Genomic DNA, 19809 nt, shown 5'->3' on the forward strand with positions numbered 1-19809 from the left:
ATTTTTGCTTGTTTGAATTATTGTTTTTTCAGATATTACAAGAATCACTGTTAAGTCTATAAACGTAAAAGTGTTAATGTGAGTGAGTGTTAGTAAAAAGTAACAATTCTCTTTCACAATTCATGCAGATAATCTGCTTGCAAAAATATATTTAAAATGGCAACTTTACAAAACAAGGAAAAAAAATCAATGTGAAATATTAAATTCATTTTGGAGCATATATATTTATCATAAAAACCCAGTCAAGCTCATGTGGGATTCACATGGAATGTGAGCTAGGAGTGTTTCAGGTGGGCATGGGTTTACTGGTACTCAGTTGGCATTCACCAATGGCCTCATCATTACAGCCCACCTTAATTGCACATGAGTCACACCTAACCCCTATATGCTCTGTACAGTTTAGATTAATTAAACCTTAATTTCCTTCAGGATCAATAAAGTATCTCTTCCTCTCTCTCTCTGCTGATCATATCCCTAATCCCGATTTGCCTCATCACTGACATTCATATGTATGGCCCACATATAAACCATGGACAAGATCTTCTGTTTTTTTAATAGGATGCCCCCTCAGACCCCACATGGGTGTGTTATCTGGGATGTAAAGAACGGTTTTTAGATTCAATGTGTTCCAAAAACTGCAAAACATCAAAAATGGAAATGGGAAAGCATTCACTTTAAACTTTCCTATCCTAATGTATTAGATTTGAATGCTTTCTGATCTGACAAATGTGTGCTCTGTTCTTTCATTGCTGTTTTCGTAGAGACATGAATCTCTGTTAAGTGAAATAAGGCATGAGCCAGGTACATCAGTAATTATTAGCCAAAGCAGAAGCCAATTATCTCAACACTTCCAGCAAGATGCTTAGTGATTTGGAGCTTCACTCCGGACCCCCCAGGGACCATCATCCATTAGCAACCACAGCCTCTACTGAGAGTACTTACTCACTTTCTAAGAAACTCATTTGGATACATTTTTCCTAGAGCTGATTATTTTAGGTGCTTTAAATGCACAAAAAACATGTGTACCAATTTAAACTGTTAAGAATTGGATGCTTGTTTTTTGTGGTCTTGGTCAAGTGCTGAATCCAGTCTGATCCAGTCTGATCCAGTAGGATGGATCAGACTGCTGTAGGTTATGTCACACAATGAGTAGTAGGTTATGAAAAGACCAATCGCTACATTTGTTCAAAATGATTAAAGAGGAAAATACTGTATTAATGCTGTAAAAAGCTTGATTTTTATCCACACTGCTGGTCATGAAAAGCTATGTTAAGGCCTTGGTGAACATAATGCTGTCTGTTGGTATTATATTAAATTAATCTGTTTACATATGCACAAGATGCATTTTTTCATGTGGAAAAATTTACAAGATAAATGATAAAATATATATATATATATTCAAGGCCATTTGGAGCATTTTATTGGTTAATTGTCCACAAAATAATGCAACTGGTAGTTTTACATGATATCAAAAAGCAACAAAAAATATTTTACATCACATTGGTGATATTACTATGCAAAATAACAGTGATCCTAGATTATACCAAAAATAAATAAACATTTTGACTGAAGGTGTTTTTTTGTTCCAAAAGCAGAATTTCTAATAACTAAATCCTAAATGCTGAGAAATTCGGCACAGTGGAATTTCCCTCTTTTTGTTAAGAGTCCAACATTGAGAAAATGAGACTGGGATGCCAGTGTCCAGCTGACCCTGAAACAATCTGACCTTTCACACATTAACTCATCTTGACCTCTGACCTGTCCAGCCTGGAGGTTTAAGCACACTTTGGAAACAGATGGAAAGTCTGTGGTTCTTTTTGCCAACCAATTGTTTGGTCAGTGTGTTTATAGGTGGCAAATGCTACTTGTCCCACAAGTAGGTGGCTTGTGGCAGTTGACCTCCACAGAAGGGAGCACTTTGGGCTGCATGGGTCAGAACATGCATTTCTTGCTTGAGTTAAACTGCATGAAATCACAGTGCTGGGGTCAGTGCACTCTGCAGCATCCACTGTGATACTGTGTAGTGTATAGTGAGGAGGGAGGGTAGCACACACATCTTGATAGTAGGGTAATCAGAATAGTATGGCATAGGTTCATTTGCAGAGTTATATAAACTCTCTGAAACATATAGAATGGGGTAGAACAATATAGAATTTGAATGACAGCATGGCGGTACAAACTTTCAGTTTATTCAATAAATCTTTAGTGAATGTTTTTATAGAGAAATATTTTTGTATGAAGTCTGAAGAGTTTTCACACAACAAAGTTCATTCACTGCAGCTTGTGTTCATGAACAGCAGTTACTGAGGTTTTATTAAATATTAGTTTCTAAGAAAAATCATGCTTCAAATATGGAAAATAAGAAATCTTAAATGAGGAATGAAGAGATTCGTACAGGCATCACAGTGTCTTCAACACTTTACACGCTCAGATTTTCCAAGAAAAGATCAATAGAGTCTAATGAAATTCAATTTCTATGCTGATAGATGCACTTTAAAGTTCCACTGAACCTCTAAAGAAAGCTGAGAATATTTAAAGTAACAGCATTTGACTGATGCCCTTTTAAGAGTGACTTTAACCTGAATGACTCAGTTTTCCCCAAGGACTCTTCTTCTGTAAGTTCTTGGTAAATGGTAAGTTATAATGGTAAAAGCTCAACATGCCATAAGAATCAAATAAATAAAAACCCACTCTCTAATTAAAAAATTCCAAGCAGTCAACTATATAATATTGAAACTACGATGGGGAAAGGCCCTTTTCAAGATGGAGATGGACATGGAGCATAAGTTTAGGATTTAAAATAAGATGGAATACAATTAGGTCATTTATGCATTATTGAAACTGAATGCTACAAAGATTTTAGCAATGATTTAATCTTCGATTATGAGTATTGTGGTCTCTCCTTATCCATAGAAATCATTGCCTGGTCCTGGAAACTGCTGTTTCTGCAGAGTAGAGTGAAATCAAGAGTACATTTTTGGTTCACTCAATTTTAGTCTTACCTTTCGCCCATGTTAAACTGATGTTAAACTATACAGTTATGATCTTATATTCTGAACTACGTTAAGGCTGAGAGATATGCAGAGTTTTATAAAGTTTAATTTTTATCAAATGTATGGTGTACGATTTGGTGCCTACAAAGAGAAACACACATTCTGGACAAGCTATAATTTTATGGAAGTAAAGACACTTGATTATAAATTTAGACTATTCTATGCACTTCTGATTGAAAGCATCAGAAGAGAAGTAATAGTAGTGTCTCTCACAGCTGAGCCCTAAAGACGATGAGATCATTGCTGCAATTACTTTCTCATGGCTCACTTTCTCAGTGTTTACCACTTCCCAAAACACTGTGAGAGCTGTTTCTCTCTTTTACTCCCTCTCTCACACACACACATACCTAATGAACTTGTTGAACCTTCTCCTGTACTCTACGAACCTTACTTACTGTAAGAACTGATGTTTGTAGGAAATGCATGTTATCACTTGCTGGCCTGGTTATATAAGGATACATACAGTACACCTTCTCGCTTTACTCCTCAGAATGGAACTTTAATCAGGGATTAAAACAACAGAGGCATATCTGCACTCACTTACCTCACTGCAGTCTGCATCTGCCCAACAGTTCTGGTGGGTTTCCACTGTGTAAGCTTTACTCCATCCTTTAGGAATGTTTTCATCAGCAAAGTGCAGAGCTTTCTACACTCAACCCCTCCGAACCCCAACTCTCCCCCAAGCAGGAAATCATTACTGTAAGCTATGTGAACTGAGAATGTGAGTTAAACATTGGGAGATACCCGAGTTGTGCTGTAAAAACAATCTAATACCATATCCTAACATTACCTCGATTACATGAAAAAAAAACGACTGATGAAACTACTCACCATCAGACACTTACGGGTCATTATCAGAATACTGACTGTGCATTTAATGTCTTGTAACTTTCAGTAAATTACTTAAAGGCACACTGTGCAATTTATTTTTCAAATAATCAATGCGTTTACTTTATTTTTTTAAAGATTAAATTTCAAAGCCAATGGAGGTTTTGTCTAGCTCTATCCGGGCGGGATTAGCTTCTCAGGGCGTAATTTTCTCTTTTATGGGGGGGTCCTCTGGGATTTTATTCCTGTCCGGAATGACCATGTATGTGTTTTTCTCAGATGTCCTCTGAGAAAATTGCAGGCTAAATTACCTACTGTTTTTCACTGAACTCCGTGGTCCTCCGGTAATTTTAATCCTGTCTGAACAGACATCTCGTCTGAACAGAGTTTCGTCTCCTCACGTTTAATAAAATAGCTATTTGTTTACTGCCATGCCTTCCGTAATTACACTTTGGGCACACATTTCCAAAGAGATCCCCGTAAACACAACAGCGAGTGGAAATGGAGGAGCTACTGAACGCGATGTCACGAGAAAGCAAAAAAATGTATTGGTCCTCATGTTTTTACAATTGCAGTCTGGATGCAAGAGTTTTATCACTGAGTATAAGTGTGAAATATTTTTACAGGCACCCCCTAAGTAACTAATCCCATCTGGATAGAGCCTTTGTCGTCCTTGTGGTCGGTATGGGGAAATAAACACGCTTGCAAATTCAGTAGCCCTCGGCCCACACCATCAACTCAATGTGATGTCAGGAGAGCAAGAGAGAGCAAGGCCAATTGTGCTCTCTCAGGGCTGAGAAGCTGATGGCAAGCTACATGAACAGGATTCAAACGGGTGTGCTGGACCAGTCAGAACCCCCTCATTTCGATTTTTTTAATGATTTTAGTACGTTCATATTTTACCACAACAGGTTGGACAGTTAAGTCTACATCAGCTAAGTACAGAGAGAATATGAGGAATATTAATTGAAACTAATATTATTAATTGATACACATGCTTATGCGTCTTCAGTTCCTTGAGAATAAAACAGGATGACAGTTGTAATATCATTGATGTAAAAAATAACTTTCTTAAAGGAATGGTTATTCCAAGATAAAAGAGTGAACAGGAAATTCTAGACATGTTTAAAAGTTGATATTTGTATAAAAACAGCTTTATAAATAATTGAAATGCTTACATTAATAAAAATATTGTGTTATTTACATCATTTAAAACTATCATTCAACTTAACCAGGCAGCACTGCGCACATAGTGAAACAAAGAAAACAGTATAAAATGTTTTTAAAGTGAAGGTTAATATTTCTTTATATTGGTAATAAAGTGTTGATTCATGTGTTTACTTTTTTCCCCATTTTCGCCCCTCCTTCGATACATGTGAAGTCATCCACCGCCTCTTTTCGAGCTGCTGCTGATGCAGCATTACCAGTTAGCATCACAGCTCGCTCGGAGGAAAGCGCAGCGTTCTGATACATCAGCTCATAGACGCCTTGTGCTGATCAACATCACCCCTTGAAGTGTTGTGCTCTCTCAGAGCTCTGGTATCCGATTGCAAGCTACATGAACAGGGTTAGGAGCAGCAATCTTCCGATCATAGTGGCAGAGTTTAGCCCACTGGACCTCTCAGAGCCCAATTCACGTGTGGAATTGAATTACAGTTAATTTCAATTGTAATGCACTCTGAATTTCATTACTTTTGCACTACAACTTTGCATTAGGTTGAAAGAGAGCTTTGCTAATGATCTATAAAGTCTGTCCAACATAACATTTACTACCATTGAATGCATCTACAGACACTGAATACATTAACTAAGAAACAGAACACACACACACAAAACACAGTAATTGTTCACAAGTAGGGAATATCCAGTTTACACAAGCCAGAGGTGTCTTAGTGCTGACCACACATTTCTGACCCAGTTTCTGTGTCCGCCCATTTGTGACCTAGTTGTAGTTAAACATACCCATCCACACACTCTCACACACACACACACACACACACACACACACACACACTACAGATATACTATAGGATCAGCTGCTTACAGCAGGTTCATTGTTAACTGTACAATGCTGCCCCCTGCTGTACCCAGACTGCAGCAATATGTTGGTCAGAAAGGGATTTGGGCCGTTGATTACTGCTGTATGTTCAGCTTAGAAACAATGATCTTTTTAATGTACACATTCAATAATGACAAATATTAACCTACAGACAGATACTTCTCATCTTAACATCTTACACCTCTAATCTGCGCTTCTAAGCAGACAATCTTCTATGTATCTTCAATGTGTATTTAAGAGAAAGAGAAAGGCAGTTTAATCTACATGCCTAAGGGTAAATATACAGAAATTAGATTGTTAATTAATATTATTACTACTTTTAATAGATACAATAAAATACTACTTATTATGGGTTTAAGCATACGTCACTGTCAGGCAAAAATGATGTTTGTCTAAAATGGGAATTGTGTCATCATAATTATGATTTTGACTTTTCGTTCAGTATATGTATAGGATTTTTTTTTTTGCTGATGATATCATTCATTGTATTTCGTTTTGTGTTTGTTTACAAACGGATGCTATCTCAGTTTTTCAAATATTTTAGCCAGGTGTGCAATAATGCATGGATAACAGTAGCTTTATACACATAGAGGAAAAACTGAGATAGATTAAAAAAAACAAGACTTAATCACCCAAACTCCCAATTTATCACCTTCTTTAACAAGCTGTAATTGCATTATAATTTAAATGTTATTAAATCAGTGGCATAAAAAGGTTTTAAAATAACAATAATATCGTTTAACACAATTATCACAATAGTCATCATGACAGGCCTATGCTTACCTTCAAATGAAGTTAATGTAAAAAGACTGTATTCTAAATCACAGTTTCTAGAGGTCGATTCATTATGAAAATGTGACACAATCTAAAATGTAACTGCCAGGTTCACATTACACCAAAATACAAAAATGTGAAAAACTGACAAAAATGGAAATAAACATTTTTTTTTTGGACAGTGACAATAAAGCATAAATGTGTAAGTGTGGAGCAAAATCCAGGCCAAGCTGATTAAGGAGCTAAAATTATAGTTTTTTTGGTGGCTCCACTTGCAGGCTCCTGTTGCAGCTGAACAATGGCCACCCACAGACCTAAGCCAGACGTAGCTCTGTATCCATGTCTTCACTGGCCGTGTGGATCAGGGTCTCTGTTTCTAATACAGGAAGGAAGAGATGATCAGGTGAATCATGTTTAGGCAGGATTGTTCCCCTCTTCTTCTAAAATACTTATCTTATTTTTGTTCCCCTTATCTGGCAGTTAATTAAATTAAATTAAATTAATGGACACTTTTATTACCTGCTGCTGACCTACATGAGGGGCTTTTGTCCGGTTTCTGCTTTCGTTGTCCCCAACCACAAGCTAAAGGACATAAGTGACAGGCACAATTAGAATAACATGTTGCTAAAGCAAAGCATACTTTCATTTATGTCTGATTGTTTGATTGCAATTTATCAAATCAAATAATGAGAGAAATATTTTGCTTTATATTTTCACTGTAAATTTCTAACACTAAAAAAAGTAATGAAAACTTTCATAAAGTCTTAGATGTGGCACAGAACTAACTGTACAAAATCTGCTGAAAAAAAAGAACTGCTTGAGAGAGGTTATGTAGCAGCCATTTTACCTTTCAAAGTCACATTCCCAACCAAAACAGCCGTCACCAGTGTTATAATGCATACAACAAGTGGCAGTGCATACTTCCTCAGAGCTTCACTGTAACTCCACTGATCAAACTGCTGTTCAGCTGTGGAGAGAAAGACTGCACTGGATCAGAATCTACTCACACTGGTAAATACTGGTATAAACATTTCACATACAGATTTGGAGAGACTTCAGTTTCTGAATCAGTTTCTCTGATTTTGCTATTAGGTACATGTTTGGGTAAAATTAACATTGCTGTTTTATTCTATAAACTATCAAAAACATTTCTCCCAAATTCCAAATAAAAATATTGTAATTTAGATCACTTATTTGCAGAAAATGAAAAATGGCTGAAATAACAAAAAAGATGCAGAGCTTTCAATCTTCAAATAATGCAAAGAAAACAATTTCATATTCATAAAGTTAAAGTGTACTCAACAAAAGTGAGTGCACCCTTTAGTGAAAGTTCCTGAAGTGTCGCTATTTTTCTGGTAAACTCTATGCCCAGGAGAGTTAAGGCAGTTCTGAAAAATAATGGTGGCTGCACAAAATATTGACACTTTAAAAACTTTCACTAAGGGGTGTACTCACTTTTGTTGTTTGTGGTTTGTACATTAATGGCTGTATACTGAGTTATTCTGAATAACTTTACACTGTTATATAAGCTGAACACAGACTTATTTTCATTGTGTCAAAGTGTCATTTTGTCAGTGTTGTCCCATGAAAAGATATACTTAAATATCTGCAGAAATGTGAGGGGTGTACTCACTTTTGTGATACACTGTACTTAGACATTGGAATTAGAATATAAACTATTAAATATTCTAAATAAATAAAACATAAAGAAGAAAGCCAACCCATCAGAACATGTATATTAATTGGCAATATTGAGGTCAGCAAAAATGATTGAGTTACTGTCCATATATTGTACCATAAGCTGATAATGTAGTGTTAATTTATTGTGTTCTAGGAGGTCTAGTAAATGATTTTTATGATTTATAATGTGTAAAGTTGTAGTGAGTTTGAATAGTGAGTGAGTATAGAATAATGGGTGATGTTGAAATGAATAGTTGTGTTATCATTAATATGATTTATGTCTTAATACTTGGTTTGAACTGGAACTGACAAAATGAGGCATTAACTAATATTGACATTCTCAAGAAGCGTCTCTGTTCAAACATGTGCTCACAGTCGGTGTGGTCTACTCACAGCACTGGAGGTTGCATCGGTGTTCCTGCACAGCGAACTGCACATCTATCCTCTTCACCTTTACAAAAGAGAAAGCTGCATATCAGCCCACCATAACATCCCACTATTTACACAGCAACTCTGAGGAGATTCCAATGTCAGTAAAGTAAGTTTATGTTGAGGATCAGGCCCAGAGCTAAAAACTGTTTCTTCCTTAATTCTCATCATCATACCTGAACGCAAACGCTCGGGTCACACCTCTGCGCTGACAGGTTGACAACTGAAGGCTTTGTTCTGTCCTTAAATAGAAGCATTACATGTCAGCACACATACATACATTTAGCTGTAGTTTTAATCCCGTGCCTGTGCTGAGAACTCTGTGTTGTTTTTGTTTTCGTCACTTATACTATCATGACTTGAAGGAAGTCTTTGTGGAGTACAATATGGTACTGTATTAACAATCTACTTTCCGATGGGACTCTATCCAAACGTAACACTTAGGCATTCATAACATTTTGGTATTTGGAATATGTTAAATGTGAGATATGGGGAACTTAATGGCATGTATGCACGAGAATTACACGGTTAATAGACTCATACCACAGAGATATTTAAAAACGAGCTTTCCTCAAGCAGTTCACAAGTAACAGAGCTGGACATCTTGCACAGACCCACTGCAAACCTGGCTGGAAACCACGACACTATCTCCACCACGTGCCCATCAGCATTGGAAGCCACCTTCAGATTCCATCCTACACAAATATGGACAGGCTTTATGCAGGTCATTTTAATTGTTCAGTCATAGTTTAAAATTACAAGCCACACATTGCTCGAATCCGAATTTTTCGCTCAGATTAGATTTGGCTATCTTGCCGGTTCACATTCACAAATGTAAGTGACCTGTATCTGTGTGTAATGTGAACTAATCTGTCCCTGAAACGCCTCACATGCACATAATATGATTGATATGCCAATAAGCGTCGCCTTCTTCACCAACAACAAAAAACGACATATTTGAGAGACGACTCGTAGCTTTATAAAGGTGTAATGGATGCATTAGCAGCTCATATGTGGAGCACCTTTTACTCGAAAGAGAAAACAGCTCGTCTGAAGTACATGCTCAGGTCAAGTTAGAGAAAAAATGCCGCTTGCTTTTGCTGTTTTTGCTTCATATTATAGGTGTATTAAACACCTTCCTCAGTGAAATTAAATGCACTGGGAGCCGGCTGCTAAGGCTATGAGCCGTCTTTGTATATATATGTCTGTCATTATCAGTACCGTGATGCCGGTGCTTGAAGCTGAAAGCTAGCATTATAGGATGTAAACAGTGGATTTTAATAAGCTTCTTGTGCACTTTTTACGTTAGTAATGCCTCGATTTAAATATCAGGGCTCTCTGGATTCTACCAAGGAGGTGTGGAGCTACTTTGAAGGCAAAGTATGCCCTGAAGTGGCCGTTGTACAGAATGCTGGGCAAAAAGCACAAAATTACTGGATCTCAGAAAGCTGTGGGATAGCGGTGGGGGGCTATTCAACAAAGCTAAGTACCTTTTATCCTGTTTTACTACACCCAAAGTCAATTTTACTCCTTTAAGGAGAATTTTCTTTGTTTCTCCTTTATATTTTGCATTGATGTTGACTTTTTGAAATGAAAAAGATAATACAATAAAACATATTTGAATATAAATAAAATTAAACTGTGTTGATCTGACATTGATTCTTTTATTTTCAGTCATCAGCCCATGATCATAACATGATTTAATATAATAGTGAAGTTAATACCTGGAAAACGTTCAGAACTGAAAGGACACTTTATCCAAAACCCGGCCTCAGTGGTGAACTGAACAGGAAAACATTTGCATCATTCAACAAGATAATACATGATAGTCATGATGCAAGTTCAACCATGTCATTTTCTATCTGTGATGTCATTCTTTCAGTATGTTTTACAGTAAAAAAAAAAAAGTGACTGCAAAAAAGTTACCTTCATGCAAAGCTGTGGGTGTGGATCCACTGTAGAAAACACCACCTGAAGCCAAAACAAATGTACATTTACATTATTATCTCCTAGCAGCAGCCATTCAAAAAGCATGTCAGTCACAGGTCATGCATTCATCAGAATAATAATTTAACTGTGTCTTTAAACGTATCTTTTCAGGAGCAACAGATAAAAAGCTATTTTGTGCAGTAACTTTTGGGGTTTATTTGCAGTTTGCTGTTTACTATAATAATAATAATTTTGCACAGTATCAAATGTAATGATTTATCACTGACCTCAGATGCAGTAGATCCGCCAATACATTTTTGTATATGAAATTTCTTCATTATTCAAAAAATGTTAGACTAACCTTGCTAAAAAAGTAGTATTGCCAACAAAATATGACCCTCTGGAGCAGATGAACATGAACCTATTGGCGTAATGACTAATGCCAAGCATGGACTAGAGTATACTCATACTTCAGGATGCTGATGCTCTATCCTGTACGTCTGTGATAAGATTTGGAATTAAAGATTGGAAAGAGCTACTCAAACAAAAGTAGGACAGATTCCCTTAATATTTCCCTTGATTTTTAAAGAATCTAATTTATGGAGATGGAGACATTGTTGACAGAGTAGGTCTAGTACATATTAGCAGCTTTAGACTAGCATGTCCTGTTTGAAAATAGTTTACAAAAGTAAACATTTGTAGTAGGTAAATTCGATTTTTATATGATTAGATTTTCACTAAACTGCTTATTTAGTGGTAACTCTGACAAATAATTACACTCGTGAAATTACATTATGCTTTTCAGAGGACAGTGACATGTTTCCAAAGTCAAGGCACGTCTTCGGAACAACAGCTTGACACAACGAGGAGACTGCCTTGACAGGACACGCAGGCTTCCATGACAGAGCCTGTGTCTGATGGTCATAGGTCACCCCTGACCACAACTCCTCAATGTCTGAAAACAAAAAGCACCTTCAGATTCCAAAACATTAAGAATATTTTAAAAGATCAAAATAAAAAAATACTTTTTAAATTGCACTATGGAGGTTATAAAAACACTTACTACTTTTAAATGGACACACTTGAGTTCTGCGTGCGTTCGTTGTGGCAGGCCATCCCTGTAAGAAACCAGTGTTATACAAGACAGTTCTAAACTAACTGGAGACTATAGCCTTATCCGGAAGGGATTCGTTTTTTAGGGGGTCCTGGGGTAATTTTCTCCTTTTTCTCGGAACTACCTGCTGTTTTTCGCTAAACTCCGTGGTCATCCGGTAATTTTAGTCTCGTCCAGACGCACATCTCTGAGATTCCTCACCTTGCGTTTAATAAAACAGCTATTTTTCCACTGTTACGCACCGTAATTACACTTTGTGTGCGCTTTTCCACAGAGATCCTCGTAAACACAACAGCGAGTGGAAATGGGGGAGCTACTGAACGCGATGTCATGTGACCAAGAAAGCCAAAAACTCACTGGTCCTCCTGTTTTTTCAATTGCAGTCCAGATGCAGGAGTTTTATCACTGAGTAGAAGTGTGAAATATTTGTCACAGACGTCCCCCTGAGAAACTTATCCCGTCCGGATAGGGCTTATGATGTAATCTTATTACTGTAACAAGTTTACCTCAATGCACAAACAAGGAAGGGCCTTGGAGTATAGAAATGACTGGTTTCTGTGCAAGTCTTGTTTTTTGATCTGGAAGAAACAGAAACAGAGACCGACACTGACTGTAAACACCATGGGTTTAACTGTGATATAATACTAGCGAGTAAGAAGATGAAGATGAAGATAAGATGGTGAACCTTTCAGATTTTAAAGGCTTTATATGTTGTGAGTGACACAATGGCCCAATCCCATTTCACCCCTTGCTCCAAACAACTAGCGTAGTGAAGTAACTGAGACACACCCTAAACGAAGGTCTATAAGAATTGCAACATTATGGCTATGCAAGCAAACCACTACTTAAATAAAGAGAAATGATACCACAATTTTAAGGTCCAGCAGCAAGTTGGTTAACTTGATCATATCTCAGCAACAGACTGGTACAGATGCCTGCAGAGCACCACTAGTAGCCTGTAATGAATCAGTGTTCTTTAATATCTGTTTATTGTGATGACATATTGGTTATTGCGGACAATTTCAACATCTTTCTCTTGAAACTAACTTCCAAGCATTAGGGCGAAACTACAAGGACTATGGGTACAACAATATGTATAGTTTCAAATGAGAAATGGGATTGGGCCTATATCTATTTTAGTCGATTTTTGATGGCTTCCTCATAAATTAAATTCAAGATCCCTCTATTCTACTTTTTTGTTTCACTAATTGCAGCAGAATTAATTTAATTTTTAAAACATTACTTAAAATGTTACAATCTGGCAACTTAAAACACCCACACATTTAAGAAATAATATTTTAGTGAAGCTTAGATCAGAGAAATGAAACCTCTCAATAGTTTCTAATGCTTGTTTTGTAAGACAAGAGGAAGGTTTCTAGCTTCACTAAATGTTTTCTAGTGAAGATTAAATCATACAGATCTGTAAACTGTGTTTTTATTAGACACAGCTTCCCTAAATAAAAACAATGACATGTACAGTCATGTGAAATAATTAGGACACCACTTCAAAACTTCATATTTAAACAAATAGACTTTTGATCTTTGTGCAAGCAATATTGAGAGAGAGGGGGAAGTAATTTAACCAGTTCCAAAAACTACCTTACCATAAACTGTGGCAACAGCTGCCTGTAGGTCTTAAGGTGACATGGACTGAATTTTCTGGGATAGTCTAATCTGGTACTGTTAGCAGTTGTATTGCCATTAATATTCTAGCAATTTTCAACGTTGACATAGTTACATAAAAAAACAAATTGGTTATTTCACATTCCTCCAAAAATGTATCAATACCATTACAAACAAGATTTACTTTAAAAAAAAACACCTGCAAAGTAACAATAAAAAAAAGAAAAAAGAAAAAACAATCTGTTTCATCAAATAACTTTCATAGCAGTTGTTTTAATAGTCTCCTCTTATGAAGTGTTTTTCAGAGAGTGGAAGGACTGATTTCTAATAGCTTTGGGATCCTTTTAAATTTCTTCAAAGACTCTTTCTGAAGGCATCAGAGAACTCTTTGGATCTGGCTGTGGTGATCCGCTGGCTTCACCAATAAACAGATCAAACCAAACTAATGTCAGATCTGTTCATGGGTATATATGTTAAAAAAGACAAAGGTTTATAGAGTGACTGTACACCCTTAGAAAGTACACATAAAAAAAATATAAGAGTGATCTGTATAGATATATATACCAGGCGGTGTGATCCTACTCCGATGCAAATACGTCCTTTAAGGCAGAGTCTAAGGTTGTAGTCTGCATCCTCAGGAGCTTCTCGCACCCTGACAGTAATTTCTGTCCTGTTAGTGTTTACTGTGTACGCCAGCTCTCCAGCTGCACAGAAAACAAGCATTAAAATTTACTTTAGACATATTTCTATTCAACTTTTAGCTTTACTATTTAAATACATCTTACTACATTTCCTGAATACAGCATATACTGCAAATTAATAGATGACATTAATGTGCTTCTGTAATTCTGGCAGAAACTTACTCTTGCACTCTGAAATTGTTCTCCTGAGGTCTTCATCAGCACATTCTGACATAAATCAGGAAAGAAAGCATTTGCAGTTTTATACAGTTGCACTAAATATGATGTTAGATCACAAAAGCATTACATTTAATTAACAAACCTGGAATTGTATATGTTTGTGTCCAAGTATTATTGCAGAAGCTGGGGACTGTGTTCAGTGTCACAAGCAGATCTTGTCCAGGCCGGACAGAAAAACAGTCATACTGGACCTCTACCTGAAATGACAATACAGTCCAAATACAGTTGTTAAAATTGGCTGTGGTAAATCAGAGTTGAGATAATTATATTTTTAATAGGCTCTTAATGCCCTGCTCTCCAGACTGACCAACAGGTTCTACTGCTATTATTATCAGCATCAGACCAGTTGCCCACTGTCCTGTTATCTGCTTTAGACTAGTTGTCCACACTATACCACCTACTATGTTAAAGTTTAGATAAACTATTGCATACTATTATAATCATTAACACCTTAAACAAGTAATCATCATTACTTTAAATTACATGATTCTTATATGAATATATAACTATTATATTAGCACATCTGAGTAGGAGAACAGACTTATGCAGTTGTACAGTTAGTCTAGGTTCCCTCTAAGGCTAAGGTATTTTTTTCTCGTTTTGAAGAACTTCTTCCTTGCAGCTTTCACCTTAAGCTTGCTCACAGGGGGTTTTATGTTGTTCATGTTTTTTTAAGTTTTATGTATTGCTGATCTCTTGTCCAAAGGTTACTGAATTCCTGTAAAGCTTCTTAGTAATGTTAAAATTATACATTTAGTAAATTTATGGTACCTCTTTTCCAGTGGCGTGTTGTCTAGTGTTGTGTGGAAAGTTCACAATTTGGCAGCGTTCCAACATCCCAGGAGAGTGCACACACATGAATACACCACGGATATCATCTGAATGTAATGAAAACATTTTTACATGATAAAGTTCATATGAAAATCATATACAAACACATTTTGCACACTGCTTTTGCTTCTGAATTTCACTTATACTTCACTCATACTTATTGCATGCTATGGAAAAAAAATGTGTTGTAAATGACATTAATGGTGTTTTAGCATCAGAATTCGCTACAGTTTTCTAGAAACACAACTTTTGTTCATAAAGGATGCAGGACATTCACATACTAGAATATAAATTAGCTAACAGCGGCTAGTTAGATCAATATAGATACACACTGAACATTTCTACCTAAAGAAAAGAATGTTTTATAATACAGAGGATGACTTTACATGAAGGAAAATCTAAAATGAGTATAAATAAACACGTGTGATTTGTGTAAATAAACACCTGTGATTAGTGAATAATCTGTGTACTCTTTTGTTGTAATGAAGGAGATCCATCTCTGGTAGGTGAGATTCAGGTTTTAATTTCTGTTTCAACTAAACAAGCACTAGTTGAGAATGCAAATTATATTGTTGTTTTCAATTAATGCAACAAATTTACAGATACACTAATACAACTACAGCATGTTTATATACAGAAAAAGGCTGCACATACAAATATTAGTCTTCAGAGCAAATCAATCAATTTTTTTTTTTTCATTTTGTGTTTTTTTTTATGATTGTATATGATCTGGAAGATAAAGATTAATAAGCTGCAGTTATATTAGGGTCCAATGTATGAGTATTAAACATATAATTCTATCATTATCACAAAGATACATTAGAGACTTTCCTTATTCAAAACTACTTTTTAAAAGAATAGTTTTATTAAAAAAACTTTGATGATACAGAAAGTGTAAATCTCTGCAGAGCTGTGGCTCAGAAGAAACAGCATTTAATAATCTGCTTGATCTGTTTCCTGTTTAAACAAATGCTCGCAATCTGTCTTATTTGGGAGTTTCCCTCATCAAACCCATTCATATATCAGAAAGAATAATGAACATACTGTATACTCTGTTACATGTGAAACAATGTATACAGTTGCGGTCAGAAGTTTAAACATACTTATCAATGACATGAATTTCATGGAAACACTGGACTTTTTTCTTTACATTTTCTTTTCCATCTTTGTGGTCAGTTGCACATTTTAGTTTGTGTTTTTATTGCAGTCTTTAAGTCATTGGCAACATAAAACTTACTTAATTCCAGACAGTGAACTGGTGCTTCGTTGGGTATTTTTGATCATTGAATACAATATGTATAATAGTTTGAACTAATATTTATGCAGCTGTTGGTTGCGCATGACTCAAAGAGTAAATCTTGATCACTAACAGGAAGTTAGGAAGCATTGTCTAGACATTTTAAACTTTCATCACTAGAAAAAGTATTACTAGGAACACAAAATGTTTTTGTTAAATTGAAGCACTTCTTTTTTTGATGATGTATGTGTCATTTTAATTTAAGTAATATACTGCTAACTCAATACTGCCATAACATGTGTATAGACCTCTGACCACACCTATAATTTCTAATAAGCATAGAAACAAAAGTGAAAATAACATTGTTTTTCTTGTTGTCATAGTCCATCGCCAATGTGTTGCCCAAACTATCAAACTATGAATTTTATAAACAAATATTTTTGTTGACATGCCTGAGGGCAATGAATGTGCCAGTTACTTAAGGCAGATTATCCAGTGGTGGCTCACATTCAATTACCATAATTAACTACATACACACAGGCAACAGACACCCAATCAAATGAGGAATGAGGAAAAAAATGAGGAAGCAGGACGCGACAAAAGCATCTTTTTTGCTTTACAGATCAGGATATTTGATATACAACTTTAGTTAAACTTAATTTTAGGAAAGAGAATTACATTAAAATCCTTAAATGTGTAGTAAAACTGTACACACTGACTTGTACTCTTAGCAGATATCATACCATAAAGTGTCATCTTTACGACCATGTTGAGGTTGACTGAACACTTTCCTTTTTCACATCTCACAACAGTGGACAGGCTGACATTATGGATGCTGCTGCTGTTGGTCCAGTCATGCTGTTTCTTGCAGCGTGATAATGACACTAGTGAGAAAAAAGTAAAATAGCATTAATATGATCTTAACTGTGTGTTTCACTGTTGGTCTACAATGGATGGTTTATCTGCTAAAAAAAAGAAAATTTACTTTTGTACTTACAGTAAGGTTTGACATTACAGTTCAGCCCCTGTAGGGAAGAGATATTTAACAGTTATACACCCAACACCAGCAGAGGCAAGTTATCAGACACTGCAGGGAATCAATAGCCCAAGTGAACATTATTTAGTCAAAAGGAAATGCAGTCTAAAGTCAAAAATAGAAGGGGTTTGCCCACATTTGAGTAAGGGAAGACTGTAGTTCCTGGTTGTGTAAAAAGGAAAAGAATTTTAGGCTACTGTCATCTGTTGGCTTAAAACTTTAATGAGTGCATTCTTCTCTTTTTCTTGCACAAATTGTGTCTTAAAAAAAAACTAAACATGCACCTCTGTTAACCATCGCTAAAAAAAGTAAATTATCCTTTACTGCATAATGCTCTGTTATGTGACTACGGGTCTTTTTACTATAAAACTGCATCTGACCCTGCCCAGGATCAAAAGCTACCACTGACAGACTATTTTTAGAGAACTGCAACATGTAATTATCAGAAAAACAGTGACGAGTGACTGAAGCCACAGGTTTGCTCAATGAAGCTCTATTCAAAAATTGGAGACAACTCCAGGATTAGGTATGGGTCTAAATAACAGAGAACATTAAAAAAAGCACATATATTTGTCTATTTTAGTGATCAGATTATATAATGTATTTCCTAGACATACACCAAGCCTAATCTTGGACTACAAAGCATTCTGAATGTAGCTTTTCTATTGAAAGAAACATAGTGCCTAGGAAACAGTATGTGTTGGTATCCTGGACAGGGATTAAGCCTAGTGCTAAACTAAGTTTTTATTTTAAAAGAAAAACTACATTCATAATGCTGTGCAGTCCAAGACTAGGGTTATTCCCTGTTTGGGAAACTGAACTGTACCCAAGTACTACTTATTAGTTAATATTGATTTAACTGTTATTATTTACATTATTCTAATTTATTTAATAAAAAGTGTATCAAGTCTTTAATAGAGATTAGACAGAAGTCAAATGAAAATAATCAAAATTATATTGATCTGGTTTGTGCAAGCTACATTACTACCCGCAAAAAAAGATAACGTAATACAAACTACCTGAATTTCTGGGTCAGTTAGTTTATTTCATTTAACTGAATTACTCACCAAAAAAATCCACTTACTAAAAATTGTTTATCAAGTAATGTTTTTTTTCCTGCATGAGTTAATTAACAAAAGCCACCCAGTGAAATAGATGTTTATCCCACCGTGTGAATTATAATGCTACAGCCTAGTGTACTGAACACAGATGGTGGTATTAACATACCTTAGAGCAATGAACTCCACACTGCTGGATCTGCCTGATTGTGCTGTTTAGGGGCTCAATCTGCAGGACAATGAGCAGCAAGAACAGAGCTAATTTCATCTTCATTCCAGTCTCTTCATGTGCAGCCTAGAACAGAGCACTGCTGTCTGCTGCTCAGCTGAGTAGACAACTAATGAGGAAGACAGCACTCTCTGGGAAAACTGTCACACTAAATCATTTTGCTACCTGGGGACATATCTTCACCACAAATTAAGAAAATTCTTCCTAATCTCAAACTCAAGATAGCAGTGCCCTCTAGTGTGCTTCCTTGTGTGCGTCTTAAAACAGCAGGACAGGTTTATTTAATAATCAAATGTGGAGGAAATGATAAGAGATGGGGAGAAACTAGTTTAATTAGTCCATTTTTCTGTATCTGTTGCATAAACCAGGAAACAGCAAGAGAAAGTAAATTCCCTTCAAACACACACTTCACACAACTTTTCGATACTAAACTGCCTAAAATACCTGACAGTTAGCTACATACAGACCTGGTATTACAGGGTGTGGCTTGTAGATGTGGGTTGATTCATATGGGTGGAATGTGGGCTTGGGCTCTAATTGGGTTTGTACATATGTTCCTACTCAGATTCATCTTTCTCATTTGGGCATTTAAAAACGGGCCACATCGTTACAGCCCATCTTAATTTCACATGGGTCCTATTTAGGCCCCGTGTGCACTGTACAAACAACCCAGTATGGCCCCATCGCTGACATTTGGATTTAGGGCCAACAGCCAACTTTCCAAGTAACTAACATAGTTAAAACCATTTAAAACTATATAAAAAATCACGTTTTTATTTACACGCCTACTCTAAAAATTGTATAAATACGAGTTTGTGGAGGCATTCATAAGCCCTCATCTCACAACATGAATACAGTATTTCAGCATAATCAAGCTGAACATGTTAATACTATAGCTAGTTCTCAATAGAAATGGCCCTCAACAAAAGCAGACGCGCAGCTGGGTTCTCTGTGGCACCCACTGTACCCAGTCCCCATCCAGACACCCAGCCTGAGAAGAAGTCTGCGG

General features: G+C 36.1%; 1 protein-coding gene across 1 annotated transcript; it reads right to left on the bottom strand.

The window, feature by feature from the left end:
* Positions 1-6023: 6023 nt before the first annotated feature.
* Positions 6024-19797, bottom strand: il17rel (interleukin 17 receptor E-like). Its single transcript, XM_007246635.3, has 18 exons — positions 18741-19797; positions 17475-17502; positions 17221-17361; positions 15181-15287; positions 14492-14606; positions 14353-14397; positions 14054-14193; positions 12373-12444; positions 11816-11870; positions 11544-11707; positions 10750-10794; positions 10548-10605; positions 9367-9518; positions 9000-9065; positions 8788-8845; positions 7562-7681; positions 7234-7296; positions 6024-7090 (listed from the first exon to the last, which is right to left on the bottom strand). The coding sequence occupies exons 1-18, from the start codon at positions 18843-18845 to the stop codon at positions 7029-7031; spliced, it is 1596 nt and encodes a 531-aa protein (XP_007246697.3). The 5' UTR covers positions 18846-19797; the 3' UTR covers positions 6024-7028.
* Between the last annotated feature and the right edge of the window lie 12 nt (positions 19798-19809).

Source organism: Astyanax mexicanus, chromosome 2, assembly GCF_023375975.1.
Source record: "Astyanax mexicanus isolate ESR-SI-001 chromosome 2, AstMex3_surface, whole genome shotgun sequence".
NCBI lineage: Eukaryota > Metazoa > Chordata > Actinopteri > Characiformes > Acestrorhamphidae > Astyanax > Astyanax mexicanus.